At 42.3% G+C, this 20,274-nt stretch overlaps 1 protein-coding gene and 1 long non-coding RNA gene across 2 annotated transcripts; one reads left to right on the top strand and one right to left on the bottom strand.

Annotated features, from left to right (window-relative positions):
• The first annotated feature begins 302 nt into the window (after positions 1–302).
• On the top strand, positions 303–16,307 carry sat2b (spermidine/spermine N1-acetyltransferase family member 2b). The gene is made up of 6 exons (XM_046357525.1): positions 303–474; positions 6,469–6,520; positions 6,610–6,693; positions 15,147–15,248; positions 15,495–15,535; positions 15,739–16,307. The coding sequence occupies exons 1-6, from the start codon at positions 412–414 to the stop codon at positions 15,916–15,918; spliced, it is 522 nt and encodes a 173-aa protein (XP_046213481.1). The 5' UTR covers positions 303–411; the 3' UTR covers positions 15,919–16,307.
• LOC124040386 lies at positions 3,579–4,693 on the bottom strand. The gene is made up of 2 exons (XR_006839708.1): positions 4,276–4,693; positions 3,579–3,947 (listed from the first exon to the last, which is right to left on the bottom strand). It is a non-coding gene; the product is annotated as an uncharacterized LOC124040386 (long non-coding RNA).
• Positions 16,308–20,274: the final 3,967 nt, after the last annotated feature.

Raw genomic sequence — 20,274 nt, 5'->3', positions numbered from 1 at the left:
CTCTGAATAATACAGTGTGTTGCTGAACTTTACTGTTGTCAAAGAGCTTAAAATGGGGTGCCTGGACACTATACGGTACAAATATAGCACTGTACAGGAAAAACTATGCTTTATGCCGATGTTTCATTCTTAAGTTTTTATTGTATCAGAATACAAAACGCTATGAATCATTGTTAGTGTTTAAACAATTATTTTTCATATATCGTTAATAAATACAGGCTATTGACGTTTTATACTATTACGTGGAGGACTTTTATTTATTTTTTAATCTGAAATTCCGTGAACCGGAAGTCGCTGACGTAACAGTGATGACATATTTCCATTGATTTGTACAAGTCGATACCAGTCGAGTCGTTTCTGAAGTTTGTTTATACCGTAGCCAACATCCGCAAAAATAGAGGTTTAAAAAAAATGCATTTTAAAGTCCGCGCTGCAGCAAAAGAGGATTGTAAGGAAATATCTAGAATGATTATGGTGAGTTTGCTAAACAACATCGCTACAACGTTGTTCACTCAACCTGTCACATGTTGCACAGTGATTTTGCTTCAACGTTGTTCACTCAACCTGTCACATGTTGCACAGTGATTTTGCTGCACTCACTGCTTTATTACATTGTCGCATTCGCAAGCCAAATAGCCGATCATTCATAATAGCTGCATTTACATTGCAGTATAATTGCCTGTGTCCAAGTTGTGTTAGGCTACTACAGTTTGCTGAGTGCAGTCATTTTGCAGTTCAAGTGCAGATTTATTTTTACATTCTGTAAGTTATGTAAGGATGGAAGTAGAATGCTGGTTTGAAACCCGGGGTGCATTGTTTGATTAAAGGTTTGTTACGTTGCGTAACGGCTTGTCCTGTGTAATCATTCGTCCAAAACGTTTTGCAATGGAAACCCTTATCTCCAAACGGAAAACGTTTGGAGTTATTTTTACTCTGCTGCTACTCACTTATCTATGCATAGTCACTTTACCCCTACCTACATGTACAAATGCCCCCCCCCCCCCCCCCAAACCTTTTTTTTTTTACGCTGCTGTGCCACTTTAACTATACATTAATGTACATACTACCTCAATTGGCCCGACAAACCAGTGCTCCCGCATTTGGCTAACCGACTATCTGCATTGTGTCCCGCCACCCACCAACCCCTCTTTTACGCTACTGCTACTCTCTGTTCATCATATATGCATAGTCACTTTAACCATATCTACATGTACATACTACCTCAATCAGCCTGGCTAACCGGTGTCTGTATGCAGCCTCGCTACTTTATAGCCTGTCTTTTTACAGTTTTATTTCTTTACCTACCTATTGTTCATCGAACACATTTTTTGCACTATTGGTTAGAGCCTGTAAGTAAGCATTTCACTGTACTACACCTGTTGTATTCGGCCCATGTGACAAATAAACTTTTATTTGACATTGACTCGGTACCGGTACCCCCTGTATATAGCCTCCACATTGACTCTGTACCGGTACCCTCTGTATATAGCCTCCACATTGACTCTGTACCGGTACCCTCTGTATATAGCCTCCACATTGACTCTGTACCGGTACCCCCTGTATATAGCCTCCACATTGACTCTGTACCGGTACCCTCTGTATATAGCCTCCACATTGACTCTGTACCGGTACCCCCTGTATATAGCCTCCACATTGACTCTGTACCGGTACCCTCTGTATATAGCCTCCACATTGACTCTGTACCGGTACCCCCTGTATATAGCCTTCACATTGACTCTGTACCGGTACCCCCTGTATATAGCCTCCACATTGACTCTGTACCGGTACCCTCTGTATATAGCCTCCACATTGACTCTGTACCGGTACCCTCTGTATATAGCCTTCACATTGACTCTGTACCGGTACCCCCTGTATATAGCCTCCACATTGACTCTGTACCGGTACCCCCTGTATATAGCCTTCACATTGACTCTGTACCGGTACCCCCTGTATATAGCCTTCACATTGACTCTGTACCGGTACCCCCTGTATATAGCCTCCACATTGACTCTGTACCGGTACCCTCTGTATATAGCCTCCACATTGACTCTGTACCGGTACCTTCTGTATATAGCCTTCACATTGACTTGGTACCGGTACCCCCCTGTATATAGCCTCCATATTGACTTGGTACCGGTACCCCCCTCTATATAGCCTCCACATTAACTTGGTACAGGTACCCCCTGTATATATCCTCCACATTGACTTGGTACCGGTACCCACTGTATATAGCCTTCACATTGACTCGGTACCCACTGTATATATCCTTCACATTGACTTGGTACCGGTACCCCCTGTATATAGCCTCCACATTGACTTGGTACCGGTACACCCCTCTATATAGCCTCCACATTGACTTGGTACCGGTACCCCCCTCTATATGAGGTCCTCGCCAGACAGGGCGGTGTGTCACAGCATCATCGGACTGAGCTTGTTGTCATTGCAGGCAATCTCAATGCTGTGCGTTACAGGGAAGACTTCCTTCTCCCTCATGTGGTACCCTTCCTGCAGGCTCATCTTGACGTGACCCTCCAGCATGACAATGCCACCATCCATACTGCTCGTTCTGTGCGTGATTTCCTGCAAGACAGGAATGTCAGTGCTCTGCCATGGCCAGCAAAGAGCCTGGATCTCAATCCCATTGAGCACGTCTGGGACCTGTTGGAGCGGAGGGTGAGGGCTAGGGCCATTCCCCCCAGAAATGTCCAGGAACTTGCAGGTGCCTTGGTGGAAGAGTGGGGTAACATCTCGCAGCAAGAACTGGTAAATCTGGTGCGATCCATGAGGAGGAGATGCACTGCAGTACAGTCCTGTGTAGCTCAGTTGGTAGAGCATGGCGCTTGTAACGCCAGGGTAGTGGGTTCGATCCCCGGGACCACCCATACGTAGAATGTATGCACACATGACTGTAAGTCGCTTTGGATAAAAGCGTCTGCTAAATGGCATATATTATTATTATTATATTATATTATATAGCCTCCACATTGACTTGGTACAGGTACCCCCCTCTATATAGCCTCCACATTGACTTGGTACAGGTACCCCCTGTATATAGCCTCCACATTGACTTGGTACAGGTACCCCTGTATATAGCCTCCACATTGACTTGGTACAGGTACCCCCCTCTATATAGCCTCCACATTGACTTGGTACAGGTACCCCCCTCTATATAGCCTCCACATTGACTTGGTACAGGTACCCCCTGTATATAGCCTCCACATTGACTTGGTACCGGTACCCCCTGTATTAGACCGCATTTTGCATTGGAGGCATACATTTCTACTGTATAGCCTTACCTATAGTGTGCACCAATAAAATGGGGTATCGGCCTACTCAGTGACACCCAAAGATTACAACTCTGTAGATTTGACAATAGAATGAGCGTCATAGCTCTTATTGCAGCTTTTTGAATGTGGCAAGTGAGGACCCATAAAGGTCATTTTGAGGGTTCATGAAAAAATTTCACCACCCTCCCCCATTGTTAAACATATTTTCACATGACTCCTCTTGTAGGGTGAACATTTTTTTGCACCCCCTCATTGAATTAGCTCAAAAATAATGATTACGACCACAAACAATGACTGTAGAGACCCTTTATTTATAAGAGTGAATATCGACTATCACTTCAGCATGCTTTTGTGGCACAGTCGATGCCACGCAGGGCTACAGGGCAGAAGGTTGAGAGTTCGCTGACCACCACAGACGAGACGCTACCTGCCTGTTTTATTACACTACAATCAGAGCCAGCTGCAGAGAATAAGGGGGCACCTGGATGGTTCATTGGCTGTTGGTGAGAAGGGCCTGGGGGTTGGGAAATGGGCCGGAGAGGTGATGAACCTGGCCAGGGAGATGATAACTCAAGGGCCGATGAATCATCTGTAGATTGGCCCTCGGGGCTCTGCTCCATCTCTGGACTGTCCAAAACACTATATATACCCTTTCAACACCTACAAGCAGATGGTGAAAACATTAGAATACAATACAAGCAATCTTAAATCATCTCCATGGGCTCCTTTGACTTAAAATTCTTAATCAAAATAACTGATTTCATAAACATCTCAATCTAATTAACACATGGTTATTTGTAGTGGCCTTTCAAGTGTCTGTTTTCAGATGTTTTAACTAGCTCTGCTAATCATTATGACTACAGGGATCTAATATTTCCCTCTCACAATTTCTCCCATCCAGAAAAGAGCTGATTTGACATGTTCTAACTAGGTCTGCTAAACCGTAATATGTAATGATACCGTAAAATACTTCAGTTGAAAAACTCACTCAATACTTCCCCTCAGTCTTTGCAAGGAATGATACGTTGAGTTTCAATTTCCAGGTAGAATAAAACGGCGTTGAACAACGAAGCATATTACAAGGAGCCACTCGTTTTGTGACGAAAAAATGAAATTGCAACACTGCACTACACTCTGTCGACTTTGGACAAACACTGCTATGGCCCAATAGTCATTGCATAGGCTGTAAACCTAAATGTAGGCCTACAAAGTCTTACATTGGGGATGGGCACGATTATTTGAAAAGACGTTAGTATTTAGTTAGGAGAGTATATCATTTTTAGAAAAATATATAGGCCTATTTTAAGAGGCTCCATGTGAAGTGGGATTTTTCTAATCAATGCAAAATGGAATTAAAATGATGGAATTAAGTTGGCTAAATGAGAAGGAGTAGGCTACATGATCATACTAATACTTACCTGAATACTGACCTGAGATCTCGACCGCCTTGTGCCCGGTGTGTTGATGCTCAGGAGGAGACCTGTGCGTAATCCTCTCTGCCAACTCCTGCAGGACAATGGAAACACCAACAACCACTCGCATTCCAAGTATTCTGAAGAGCAAGTTTCCACCCACTTTCTAGTTGTTATAAAGTTACTAAACCTGTCCCACAACACATCTTTACGCTAGACCGGGTCTGTAATATATTCCCAACTCTACTCCCTGAACCTTTACGCCAAACCGGGTCAGTAATCTATTCCCAACTCTACCCCCCGAACCTTTACCCTAAACCGGGTCTGTAATCTATTCCCAACTCTACCCCCCGAACCTTTACCCTAAACCGGGTCTGTAATCTCTACTCAACCCAACCCCTTCCTAAATTATATATTTTTATTTTTATTCTTTGCATTATATTATCCAATAAAGTTTGTTTGAATTCAAACCGAGTCGCAGAAAACCAAAGGAGAACTCCAACACCCCTCCCCTTGTCCCTTGCCAAACTTCACCTCACCCTATTGCTGGTGACCAGCATGCTGCTACACTGGTGCTGGTCACCAGCAAAAGAAAAACATGAAGGCGGTGCTAACTACAACTAAGCATTTAGCCCACTAAGCTACCACTAACCTGCTGAGCAGTACAGACCCCACGGTCCGGCTTTAAGTAGCACACGTATAACCCAGCTAACGGAACATCTCGCCCATAGCTATGGTTACTGCTTTCCCTGTACTGGATGAACTAAACCAAGCACTCGAATTTGAATGCTTCGTGCTGCTTATTCCCTCCAAGGTGGAAGAAAGAAAAGGGGTGATTCCAACGCCAGAATAGCCCAATAAATATGTTTACAATATGGATGAGTTTAACATTGCAGCATTTAAAAAAAATTCCTTAGACGAATTAGCACATGACATGTGTAGTTAGCATAATGTATGAAATTAGGAAACGTTTTAAACTACATCTGTTCAAATTGTTGCAAACTCTGTTTTACATAAAGCATGAAGATATGTTAATAATATGACCACCCTACTTTGAGTGATAAGTTACTGTAATGATGTATTCCGTGCAAATAGTCTGGGTAGCCATTTGATTAGGTGTTCAGGAGTTTTATGGCTTGGGGGTAGAAGCTGTTTAGAAGCCTCTTGGACTTGGTGCTCCGGTACCGCTTGCCGTGCGGTACCAGAGAGTCTAAGACTAGGGTGGCTGGAGACATTTGAGGGCCTTCCTCTGACACCGACTAGTATAGATGTCCTGGATGGCAGGAAGCTTATATGTTTACTAATGTCATAACAATATGACCACCCTATCTTGAGATATTGGACAGAAAGTGTTGAATTTAAGATTCCAGACAAGTAATTTGGTGCCTCATCGGAAGGGATTATCATTGACCTTTTCCGATGACTTGAAAATAAGATCTCAACCATAGTAAGTCCTATCCTGATTAAATATAGTGTGTTTCTGAGAAGTTGTTCTATATCATGGAATACACCAGAACCAAAGTTCTATTTTGACCCCCATCACCCAACTTACATGGGAAGTGAAGTGGTCCGCTATTGGCCGTTGCTCTTGTCAGTCTATGAAGCACATTGTGTCATTGGATGTTCCTGAGACTCTACCCCTACGAGGAGTTACCCCATAGTGAGACACCATCATAGAACCATGGTTACTTTAAGTAACCTTAAGTTTCTTCATGTAGTCCTACTGTCTTTTTACATTTCCACCCCCCACATGTGTCTGTTTCCCTTAGGAGTTGGCTGTGTATGAGAACATGCCAGACCAGGTGAAGACTTCTCATGAAGGTTATTTTACAACTTTTGCCAGTAATTTAAAGTTATTTCTTTAAACTTGAACCTGAACTTAACCTGTCTCTGTTTCTCTGGCACCCCAGACTTGGAGCGTGATGGGTTCTCTCCAAACCCCTTCTATGAATGCCTGGTCGCTGAAGTGCCAGATGAACACAAGACCAAAGATGGTAAAAAAATCAGCATTTCAATGCAGCTTTATGCCTGTACATGTGAAAATGTATTGTGCTTGTATGGAAGCTCATGTTCATATCAAATTTGATGAGATTGCAGTGCTTAATCATTAGTATTCATCCCCCTTAGATTTCTTTACATTTTTATTACAAAGTGGGATTACAATTGATTTAATTGTCATTGATCTACACCAAATACTCTGTCAAATGTTTTTTTTTCTCGACTGAGGGACCTTACGGATAATTGTGTTTGTGGAAAGAAATGGGCTAGTCATTCAACAATCATGTTGCACACAGAGTGAGTTCATACAAGTGATGTCATTTGCTAAGCAATTGCTTACTCCTGAACTGTTAATACTTTGCGCACCCTCCCCTGGCGAGGATAATGGCACGGAGCCCTTTTCTGTAATGTTTTATAAGATGGGAGAACACATTGAGATGGATGTTAGTCCATTCCTCCATACAGAATCTGTCTATATCCCTGAAATCCTTCAACTCATTCAAACCACAGGTTTTTCAATTGGATTCAAGTATGGAGACTGAGATGGCCATTGCAAAATGTTGATTTTTATGTGTGTTTGAGGTCATTGTCTTGCTGGAAGATCCACTTGTGGCCATGTTTCAGTCTCCGGGCAGAGGCATCCAGGTTTGTGGCTAAAATGACTTGGTAGTTGGTAGAGTTCATGATGCTGTTGACCATAAAGTCCCCAGGACCAGTGGAAGCAAAACAGCCCCATCATCATATTTTACAGTATGGTATTATTTTCTGTGCATGCATCATTCTTTCAAAACCAAACCCAGCACTGGTCTGCATGGCCAAATAGCTCTATTTTCATCTCATTTGCCCATAGCACCCAATTCCAATCCAAGTGCCAATGCCATTTAGCAAACTGCAGCCGTTTACATTTTCTGGTTGCTCTCAATAAAAGGCTTTTTTTATGTCAACCTTTCTAATTAGCCTATTATCATGGATGTGGTGTCGAATTGTAGATTTGTAGACCCCAAGATGCAACCAAGTTCTGAAATTCTCCAACTGTGGCCTTTGGACTTTTCTTTGCCTCCTGAAGCATCTTCCTCACTGTGCGTGGGGACAAGATACACATGGATCCTCTACCAGGCAGGTCTTAAATGTTGCCCTAATCATGTTAACATCTATATGTGTTTTTTTTCCAGTAGTTTTCTTTTGTACCCATTGCCTGATTTGATGAAAGTCAGCAACCATTTGTTTCTTTCCCCATGGTGATGATGACTGGGATTGTACAATCTAATTTCTATACCCCAGTGGCAACATGAAAAAATGATATAGTATACTTTGGTCTAAATACTGTAGTATTACAATATTTAAATACTATAGTATTCACTAGTGTTTTTGGACATGACTGTAGTAAAATATAGTATTCACTTGTGTTTTTGTGGACTTAACTGTAGTATATTATAGTAACGGCTGCCGATTTAGAGTTAGCTAAAATTACATAACTACTGTTTAATGAGGGGAACACCTCGACCAGAACATAAGACACGCAGGTTGGTGACAGGCCACCTATTGAGTTGGGTCAACAGTTCTGAGCAATGCAACGGACCAGACAACACCTTAGCAAAAATATAAACAATGCATTACAATTGTAACATCTAAACGTTAGACAGGTTCTAGGCCAAATAGAGGGAAACCGTATAGAGGCAGATATGAAGAACAGGCAGTGTTTAAAGCTTAGAGGATTAGAGGATTAAGTTCACAAGATGCCCAAAAACAGAGAGAAACAATACTGTACTTCTGATGGTAGAAAATAACAGTTAACTTTACGTAAATTGATATTTTAGAAATGACTACTTAAAGACAGTCACCTTTATTGGAGGGTGCTGCCAATAAACTGCCTGGACCTCAAACCAGCAAAGCCTCTTCCAACAAATGAGCTGAAAACAAAAGGATGACATTGCAGTGGCTTTCCATAAGGAACATCTTTTAAAATGTGTTACACATGAATAAACTCACCGATGGTCAAACTCAACACACCATTTAGAAGTATCAACCACACCCTTTAACATTTATTCAAGACCGCGTGGTCACCAAATGGTTGCTCACAGAAACAAACCGACGCTGCCGTACAGTCTATAAACAAAAAGGACCTCCCCGTTTACAAAGCTCTCCCCTGAACATGATCAAGGGGTGCTTTTATACAGTTCTTGCATGTCCTCCCCTAATAAGGGTGCCCAGGGAAACACTGACAAAAACTTTGGTTCCTGGCCTGTCACACAATAGTCTTTAGTTAAATGATTGTAACTGATTGAGGGTTATGGTGATGCCCATCTACTGTGGGACTCTAGTTAAAGAGCAGGTGGAGGCAGTGATGCAGTTCATCTTAAAAGTCCTCATAGATTCAGGTAATGGAGACAGATACAGTACAGGAAATGAGTGACAGTTGTTGACATGAGACCAAGACTATTGAATTGAGTCTTGGTTGGCGTAAAGTTTATCTAAAAGGAGACGCAATTTGCAAATAATAATGGGCAATAACAGCAATGAACATACATAATGAATCATCTTTTAATGGCAATAATCAATGACTATATGCAAATGCAATAAGCATATAAATGGGTAAAGCTATGGACATATATATACATATACTGTATATCACAAAAGTGAGTACACCCCTCACAATTATGTAAATATTTGAGTATATCTTTTCATGTGACAACACTGAAGAAATGACACTTTGCTACAATGTAAAGTAGTGTGTGTACAGCTTGTATAACAGTGTTAAATTTGCTGTCCCCTCAAAATAACTCAACACACGGCCATTAATGTCTAAACCGCTGGCAACAAAAGTGAGTACACCCCTAAGTGAAAATGTCCAAATTGGGCCCAAAGTGTCAATATTTTGAGTGGCCACCATCATTTTCCAGAACTTCCTTAACCCTCTTGGGCATGGAGTTCACCAGAGCTTCACAGGTTGTAACTGGAGTCCTCTTCCACTCCTCCATGACGACATCACGGATGGTGGATGTTAGAGACCTTGCACTCCTCCACCTTCCGTTTGAGGATGCCCCACAGATGCTCAATGGGGTTTAGGTCTGGAGACATGCTTGGCCAGTCCATCACCTTTACCCTCAGCTTCTTTAGCAAGGCAGTGGTCGTCTTGGAGGTGTGTTTGGGGTCGTTATCATGTTGGAATACTGCCCCGCAGCCCAGTCTCCGAAGGGAGGGGATCATGCTCTGCTTCAGTATGTCACAGTACATGTTGGCATTCATGGTTCCCTCAATGAACTGTAGCTCCGCAGTGCCGGTAGCACTCATGCAGCCCCAGACCATGACACTCCCACCACCATGCTTGACTGTAGGCAAGACACTTGTCTTTGTACTCCTCACCTGGTTGCCGCCACACACTCTTGACACCATCTGAACCAAATAGTTTATCTTGGTCTCATCAAACCACAGGACATGGTTCCAGTAATCCATGTCCTTAGTCTGCTGGTCTTCAGCAAACTGTTTGCGGGCTTTCTTGTGCATCATCTTTAGAAGAGGCTTCCTTCTGGGACAACAGCCATGCAGACCAATTTGATGCAGTGTACGGCATATGGTCTGAGCACTGACAGGCTGACCCCCCCACCCCTTCAACCTCTGCAGCAATGCTGGCAGCACTCATACGTCTATTTCCCAAAGACAACCTCTGGATATGACGCTTAGCTCGTGCACTCAACTTCTTTGGACGACCATGGCGAGGCCTGTTCTGAGTGGAACCTGTCCAGTTAAACCGCTGTATGGTCTTGGCCACCGTGCTGCAGCTCAGTTTCAGGGTCTTGGCAATCTCCATATAGCCCAAGCCATCTTTATGTAGAGCAACAATTATTTTTTTCAGATCCTCAGAGAGTTCTTTGCCATGAGGTGCCATGTTGAACTTCCAGTGACCAGTCAGTGTGAGAGCGAGGGAGTGTGAGAGCGATGACACCAAATTTAACACACCTGCTCCCCATGCACAACTGAGACCTTGTAACACTAATGAGTCACATGACACCTGGGAGGGAAATGGCTAGTTATTTTGAGGGGACAGCAAATTTACACTGTTATACAAGCTGTACACTCACTACTTTACATTGTAGCAAAGTGTCCTTTCTTCAGTGTTGTCACATAAAAATATATACTCAAATATTAACAAATGTGAGGGGTGTACTCACTTTTGTGATCTACTGTGATATATATATAGTAGCAGTTAATAATGAAGGGCCAGAAAGGGGGTGGAATAGTATGCAGCATGGCAGGCCGAGGCTATAGCAGACCAAATGATCAATGGCTGCATAGTATGGCAAGCAAACAAAATAAAAATAGCAAGCATAGCCATAAAACAGGCCTAGGTAGCATAACAAAGGCCATGCACCAAAAGGGCAACTATTATTAACGTGTCAATACGTCAACAATCATAAATATGCTAGGTATTTGAAATGCTCCTCTTTTGAGAATATGATATGTGACTTCAAGTCTTAAATATTTATGATTGAGTAGAGCAAGCCACTATCTGGGTATTTATACTGAACAAAAATATAAACACATGTAACAACTTGTAAGATTTTACTGAGTGTAAGTTCATATGAGGAAATCAGTCAATTTAAATAAGTAAATTAGGCCCTAGTCTATGGATTTCACATGTCTGGGAATACAGATATGCATCTGTTGGTCACAGATGCCTCACAATGGGCCTCAGGATCTCGTCATGGCATTTCTGTGCATTCAAATTGCCATTAATAAAATGCAATTGTGTTTGTTGTCCGTAGCTTTTGCCTGCCCATACCATAATCCCACCACCACCATGGGGCACTCTGTTCACAACGTTGATATCAGCAAACCCACACAACACCATACACATGGTCTGCGCTTGTGAGGCCAGTTCAATGTACTGCCAAATTATGTAAAATTATGTTGGAGGTAGCTTATGGTAGAGAAATTAATATTCAATTCTCTGACAACAGCTCTGGTGGACATTCCTGTAGTCAGCATGCCAATTCCACGCTCCCTCAACTTGAGACATCTGATGCATTGTTTTGCACATTTGAGTGGCCTTTTACTGTCCCCAGCACCTGTGTAATGATCATGCTGTTTAATCAATTTCTTGATATGCCACACCTGTCAGGTGGATGGATTATCTTGGCAAAGGAGAAATGCTCACTAACTGGGATGTAAACAAATTTGTGCACAAAATTTGAGAGAAATAAGCTTTTTGTGCATATGAAACATTTCTGGGGTCTTTTATTTCAGCTCATGAAACATGGGACCAACACTTTACATGTTGTTTATAGATTTCTGTTCGGTGTATTATTCATTGTCAGGTAATTGTTCATTTCTGGACATGTTAATAATTGCTGCCAGTTGTTCATTAATCTTTGTACAGGATTCCCTGCTCTGTGACTTGGATGCAGGGGAGGGCATTTGTGGCAGGTTTGCCCTCTATATAACTCCTATGGTAAGGTATTTATAGAGGATGGTTCGAGGGCGTCTCCTTTCGAAGGCAAGCAATGTGTACCGGTGGCGACGGGAGTAGAACAGAGTTGAGTGTGAGGGTTGCTTTTCTGTGTGGCGACTGCTCATGCTCTCAGAATGTTGGCACCCGGAAAAGACACATTTCCGAGTTGAGCAGGACTATTATGAGATGGAGTTACATTGAGATGCCACCGGGCTGCAAGAAAAGTCGGGCGAAGAGGAATATTGGGACAGGGACTATTGAGAATTTTCCAGAACATGTGTGGTCATTATACATTTCAGGATAGTCAGCAAGATGAGTGCACTCTATATGTGGGTCTGGGTCATCGGACACCATTAGACATGCACCTGTCTGGGGAGTGGACATGACTGGTTATTTCTGTGATAGTGTTGTGGCCTAATATGTACTGTTGCTATGGTTACACCTCTTGGGTCTTTTCCAGAACATGGGTGTTCCTTTCAGAGGAGTTAGCAGGATGACATGTCTGGTTATTTTTGTAAAGTGCTATGGACTGTTGCTATGGTCCTACATCCATGCACCTGTCTTAGTTGAGAACAAGTCTGTAGTTTTTAACTATTGCTGTGACTTTACAGTTTCCATGCCCTAGTATGAAACCAAACTAAAATTAGTGCAAGGCAATATGATAACTGTGGCTAAATGCCAGAGGGGAGGAGTCATTAAGAGGAGTTACTATGTGTGACGTCAGGAGGAAAAATGTATAAGAAGTTTGTGCCTAGACTGGAAAGGGAGTTGTTTTCATGAACCAGCTCAGCTTTTATTATGTCGTAATAAAAGTCTGTTTGAACTCACTGGCTCCGTTATTTGAGAAATATGATTGGCTGAATATCTCCACGATAGGACACCGAAAGGTGGATTTCTGATGTATTTCAAGGCCTACCTTCAAACTCAGTGCCTCTTTTTGCTTGACATCATGGGAAAATCAAAAGAATCAGCCAAGACCTGAGTTTTTATTTTTTTAGACCTCAACAAGTCTGGTTCATCCTTGGGAGCAATTTCCAAATGCCTGAAGGTACCACGTTAATCTGTACAAACAATAGTATGCAAGTATAAACACCATGGGATCACGCAGCCGTCATACCGCTCAGGAAGGAGACGCAGTCTGTCTCCAAGAGATGAACGTACTTTGGTGCGAAAAGTGCAAATCAAATCCAGAACAACAGCAAAAGAAACTTGTCAAGATGCTGGAGGAAACCGGTACAAAAGCATCTATATCCACAGTAAAACGGGTCCTATATCGACATAACCTTAAAGGCCGCTCAGCAAGGAAGAAGCCACTGCTCCAAAACCGCCATAAAAAAGCCAGACCACGGTTTACAACCGCATATGGGGACAAAGATTGTACTTTTTTGGAGAAATGTCCTCTGATCAGATGAAACAAAAATGGAACTGTTTTGTCCATAAGGACCATCGTTATATTTGGAGGAAAAAGGGGGAAGCTTGCAAGCCGAAGAAAACCATCCCAACCGTGAAGCACGGGGGTGGCAGCGTCATGTTGTGGGGGTACTTTGCTGCAGGAGAGTCTGGTGCACTTCACTGTTCTTGTGATCATTTTGACCCCACGGGGTGAGATCTTGCGTGGAGCCCCAGATCAAGGGAGATTATCAGTGGTCTTGTATGTCTTCCATTTCATAATAATTGCTCCCACAGTTGATTTCTTCAAACCAAGCTGCTTACCTATTGCAGATTCAGTCTCCCCAGCCTGGTGCAGTTCTACAATTTTGTTTCTGGTGTCTTTTGACAGCTCTTTGGTCTTGGTCATAGTGGAGTTTGGAGTGTGACTGTTTGAGGTTGTGGACAGGTGTCTTTTATACTGATAACAAGTTCAAACAGGGGCCATTAATACAGGTAACGAGTGGAGGACAGAGGAGCCTAGTTACAGGTCTGTGAGAGCCAGAAATCTTGCTTGTTTGTAGGTGACCAAATACTTATTTTCCACCATAATTTGCAAATAAATTCATTAAAGATGTGATTTTCTGGATTTTATTTTTCTCATTTTGTCTGTCATAGTTAATGTACCTATGATGAAAATTACAGGCCTCTCATCATCTTAAGTGGGAGAACTTGCACAATTGGTGTCTAACTAAATACTTTTTTGCCCCACTGTATGTCAAATACTGTGTATATGTTTAGGCCTCCCGAGTGGCGCACCACAACGCATCACAGTACTGAGGTGCCACTACAGCTATGACTAGGAGCCCCATAGGGTGGCACACAATTGACTGTCCGGGTTTGGCTGGAGTGCTTTGGCCCCCTTGTGCTCTAGCTTCTCTTTGTGGTGGGCCGGGCGAAGCTGACTTGGGTTGTCAGTTGAACAGTGTTTCCTCTGACACGTTAGAGCGGGTGACTTCCAGGTTAAGCGAGCAGTGTGTCAAGCAGCACGGCTTGGTGGGACATGTTTTGGCGATGAGACAAGGTCGTAACTACCAATTGGGTATCTCAAAATTGGGGAGAAAATTGTGTCAAGAAAATGTATACTGTAAGTATGTTAAAAGCACTGTGTGTGAGTATCCCAAACCTTGCCAACAGACAAAAAGAGCTGTAAATTGATCAGTAGTTCACCAATCAAGGAATTTATGGGCTTGGCGACAGTAACAAGGTGTGATGTGTCAGGTCCCAAACATGTGGGACCATCAGGCGATGTCCTGACAACTGATACACATTAATGTTCTTGCACTGTCCCATAAAACGTGTCTAGAACATGAACATTCTGGAAACATTGTAACCGTGCTCTAGATATGTTCTGCTTGACATCAAGGGAATGTTCTCCTAACTTTAACACCAAAACATTCTAAAACGGCCCTCAGAAGGTTTTTGCTAACATAGATAGAATATTCTCCAAACTAACGGAAAACTGGACGCTCAAACATAAGGGGAACATTACGGGTAGCATTACAAAAACGTTCTCTCTTCATAGAATTTGTAGTTGGGTATCAGCTGACACTGCTTGTTTGTTGTGTGAAGGGTACACCGTCGTTGGGTACGCCCTTTACTTCTACACCTACAGCACATGGAAAGGGCGGTCAGTGTACATGGAGGACCTCTATGTAATGCCTGACTTCAGAGGTAAATATGCACGTACACTTATTAGCCTACTGTACAACTATACTACAGTATCTGTACAACAGTGTCTGTTAAGTTCATATTTGAATCAGCCAAATGTTCTACCAGCTGTATAGAAATAAATGGAAAATTGGAAGAAATAAATGCCACTTTGGGCTTTGCATTTGGTGTTTAAACACAGGAATGAGAAAGTACTGCTCTTGGTCTAGAAATGCTCCACCTCATGTCTGTTTATTTTTCTCCCTGTAGGAAAAGGCATCGGAACGGGACTGATGACCAAAGTAGCTCAGGTCGGTTTCATGTTCCACTGTATGGCTGATCCCAACTGGAACTCCTCCATCTATCTACCATGATTATTATTATGTATGATTGACACATGAATGACATTGTGTGATGAGAAGATTAGTTTATTGCCATTGAAACACGTCCTCTGAATTAGAAGTGATGCTGTGTTCTCTCTGATTGATTAGTTGTGTATGGTTGCTTCTCTTAGGTAGGGGTGGAGAAGCAGTGTGTGCGGCTGCAGTTTTCTGTCCTAGAATGGAACAAACCATCACTAGATTTCTACATTGCCAAAGGTGCCGAGGACCTGACTGCCAAAGAAGGTTGGCACTTCTTACGGTTTCATGGACAAACCCTGGACACATTAGCTAAGGAAGCACCTAAAGATTAGATTTTATAGGCTTGGGTCTAGTTTGGTTCCGCCCATAACATCACACAGTGGGCAGGTTCATTTTGCGTTGGTAGGTGGGTAGGACTAATGGAAACTCCGCTCAGCCAGAGCCCTGGGCGATGCAAAACAAACTCTCCCAGTCATCCTTTATGTTTAATGTGCATTTAAATATAGTCAAACATTATTACATTTTTATACATATATATATATATAACGTTTGGACACACCTACTCATTCAAGCGGTCATCAAGACAAACAGTGAATACTTAAAATGTATTTTGATTTGTTTAACACTTTTTGGGTTACTACATAAAGTGTTATTTCATAGTTTTGATGTCTTCACTATTCTGCAATGTAGAAAATAGTCAAAATAAAGAAAGATCCTGTAATGAGTGGTACTGTATGTGTATAAATATCATTTGTTTAGGTTGATGTGTCCTCAAGCTGTATTTAACCTACATCTATAAATCAGAACATTTAAATTCATACCTTTTGAGGTACAGCAGTAATTTTGCTGGATGTGCAGGAAGTGGTGATATAGCAGCAACTTTGCACTAGCACATAGCCGGTTGAGCATTTGTCTGAACATTGTGAGCAAGCATATTAACTGATTGGCTGATTTCTTTTGATTTCCCATGATGACAAGCAAAGAGGCACTGTTTGAAGTTAGGCCTTGAAATACATCCACAGGTACACCTCCAATTGACTCAAAGTATGTCCAATTGACTCAAAGTATGTCAATTAGCCTATCAGAAGCGTCTAAAGCCATGATATCATTTTCTGGAATTTTCCAAGCTGTTTAAAGTCAACTTAGTAAACTTCTGACACACTGGAATTGTGATACAGTGAATTATAAGTGAAATCATTTGTCTGTAAACAATTGTTGGAAATATTACTTGTCATGCACAGTAGATGTCTTAACCGACTTGCCAAAACTATAGTTTGTTCACAAGAAATGTGTGGAGTGGTTGAAAAACAAGTTTTAATGACTCCAACCTAAGTGTATGTGAACTTCTGAATTCAACTGTACATATCTCCCTGGTATATTACATCATTAATTCACCAGCATACAATACATGTTTGGGCTCACCTTGTGCTGTGCTCACTTGAACAGTAAGGTGGCACGGTGGTCCTTCGTGGGAAAATGTTCTCATCAAAGTCTGTCATTCTCTGTATTTATGGTGCTTTCAAGACAACTGGGAACTCAAGGAAAAACAAGGTTGAATCATGACATCAGTGATCCTCAGTTCAGTGCTCTACAACGAGGCCCCAGTTCCCAACTTGGAATTCTGAGTTGGATGGCCGTTCAAAACATCTTTTTCCCAGTCTGAGGTAGATTTTTTCCTGGGTTCCTGGTTGTCTTGAACTCACTGAAGTCCCGAGATTTCCCAGTTCTGAGTGTCCAGTTGTTTTGAACATGGCAGAAGTCATATCCTTTTAAGCTTGAAAACGTGACCCTTAAACTCAGACTTAGACCACACACCCTCTCCACTGAATAGCTGGCTAGTGATGGCTTTGCAACATTTGCAGTTAGCCACTGATTCCTTCCAAACCACTCATTGTTGAATTTGCGATTTCCAACTTGTTGTGTAATGTATATGTCCAATGGCGGATGAGCACCGATACGTTTTATCTATAATTTCTCTTCATATGACAAGGATTGAAAAGGATTTGCCAGTAGATTGTCGACGTGATTCATGATGAGGACTGCTTGTCTAGCTTGCTAGCTAAGATTTTGAAAGTATGATGTTGACATGATCAGTCCAGTCAAAGCTACTGTAGATATAACGTGATTTGAAATCATTTTATCTGTGGCCAATGACCTTGAGCCTTTTTTGGATGGGCGCTTCTAATGTAACTCTATGGCAGCACCCAAGGGGCTTGAATTCTTTAGCTCTCCTCGTAGATTTTGCGGTGACATAGTGTCCCCGTGAGTGACAGAACACAGACAATCACAGCTTAACTACAGAACAACAGCTACATTCTGTATTTTCCGCTGGCTGCCCAACCGCCACAGAAAGCACTGAGCGAGGTGGAAACACCTGCATTTTAGAGAGAAAAAAGAGACCATGTTTGTATGCAGCTTTTTTTCAATAATTATTTTTTTTACTTCATTTTTTAAAGCTTAACAGGTGGGCTCAAAACAGGTGGGGCTTTGCCCTGAATAACAGGTTACTGGCTGGTGACAATAAAACAGGGATTGAAATTGTTGAGGGGTTAGGTCTTTCTGGTTTCATTCTACAAAATGTCCCTTAGAGTGTAGTGTTGAGCTGATAGGCCTGATGCGTACAGTAGATGAAGTTTATTTTTAATTTTATTTATAGGCTATACAATTAAAGATAGGCTACATCATATAATTATAATCACGTATGTTGATGATGATGACAATAATAGTAAATTAGAATTCTTAATGTTCCACAATAGTAAATAAAGAATGTTTTAATACATTTCCTTTTGTATGAATAATTTAAATGTATCATTCCACTATTGAAATTACTCATACAATTTATCCTTCTTTACATAATCATTCTTAAATTAATGGAGTTTGTAACCACCAAGTCTCTTCCTAGAGCTGGCCACCCAGGCAAACTGAGCAATCGGGGGAGAAGGGCGAGAAGGTCAGGGAGGTGACCAAGAAGCTGATGACAGAGCTCCAGGGTTCCTTATCTCTGCAGCATTCCACCAGTCAAGTCTTTATGGTTGAGTGGCCAGACGCAAGCAACTCCTCGGTAAAAGGCACATGACAGCCTGCTTGGAGTTTGCCAAAAGGTACCTAAAGGAAACAAGATTCTCTGGTCTGATGAAACCAAGATTGAACTCTTTGGCCTGAATGCCAAGATTGGGAAACTAGTCAGGATCGAGGGAAAGATGAACAGAGCAAAGTACAGAGAGATCCTTGATGAAAACCTGCTCCAGAGCATTTAGATTAGGGCAATGGTTCATCGTCCAACAGGACAACGACCCTAACCACACAGCCAAGACAACGTAGGTGTCTTTGAATGTCCTTGAGTGGCCCAGTCAGAGCCTGCACTTGAACCTGATTGAACATCTATGGAGAGACCTGAAAATAGCTGTGCAGCGACGCTCCCCATCACCTGGCAGAGAAGAAAGTGAGAAACTCCCCAAATACAGCTGTACCAGCTAGTGGCGTCATACCCAAGAATACTCAAGGCTGTAATTGATGCCAAAGGTTCTTCAACAAAGTACTGAGTAAAGTGTCTGAATACTTATGTAAATGGGATATTTCAGTTTTATTTTTGTGCTAATATCTGTAAAAACCTGTTTTTATTTTTGTCATTATGGGGTATTGTGTGTAGATTGATTTAGAGAAAAAACGATTGACTCCATTTTAGAATAAGGCTGTAACGTAACAAAATGTGGAAAAAGTCAAGGGGTCTGAATACTTTCCAACGGTACTGTATGTGAAGGCTATTCCAGCACTAAGGGATGATGCCTTCGCTTGCCGAGCAAGTTACCTCGTCATGTAGAGCAGGTATTACATTCTTCACATTTTCAAACAGTCCATTTATCTGGCCTGTTCATTGACTACAGCTCAGTGTTCAACAACATAGGGCCCTCAAAGTTCATCACTAAGCTAAGGACCCTGGGATTAAACACCTCCCTCTGCAACTGGATCCTAGACTTCCTGACTGGCCGCCTCCAGGTGGTAAGGGTAGGTAACATCACATCCGCCACGCTGATCCTCAACACAGGGGCCCCTCAGGGGTGCGTGCTCAGTCCCCTCCTGTACTCCCTGTTCACTCATGACTGCATGATCAGGCACAAGTCCAACACCATCATTAAGTTTGCTGATGACACAACAGTAGTAGCCTGATCCCTGACAACGACGAGACAGCCTAAAGGGAGGAGGTTAGATGATTGTGGACTACAGGAAAAGGAGGACCGAGCACGCCCCCATTCTCATCGACGGGGCTGTAGTGGAGCAGGTTGAAAGCTTCAAGTTCCTTGGTGTCCACATCACCAACAAACTAACATGGTCCAAGCATGCCAAGACAGTCGTGAAGAGGGCAAGACAAAACCTATTCCCCCTCAGGAGGCTGAAAAGATTTGGCATGGGTCCTCAGATCCTCAAAAGGTTTTACTGCTGCACCAATTATGATATAATTTTCTTAGCTCTTACTTTTTAAATATTTTTTATAGGTATTTTCTTAAAACTGCATTATTGGTTAAGGGCTTGTAAGTAAGCATTTCACTGTAAGGTCTACACCTGTTGTATTGGGCGCATATGACATACAAAATGATTCTCCTAGTGCTGGCTGCAACACAGTCATCCACAAGGTGTATCTGTCTAAAGTACCCCTTTGGGTCATTGACACGTAAATTATCTGATGAAGT

The sequence above is a fragment of the Oncorhynchus gorbuscha genome, linkage group LG01 (assembly GCF_021184085.1).
Source record: "Oncorhynchus gorbuscha isolate QuinsamMale2020 ecotype Even-year linkage group LG01, OgorEven_v1.0, whole genome shotgun sequence".
Taxonomy (NCBI): domain Eukaryota; kingdom Metazoa; phylum Chordata; class Actinopteri; order Salmoniformes; family Salmonidae; genus Oncorhynchus; species Oncorhynchus gorbuscha.
The sequence above is the reverse complement of the archived record's forward strand: the minus strand, read 5'-3'. Positions and strand labels throughout refer to the sequence as shown.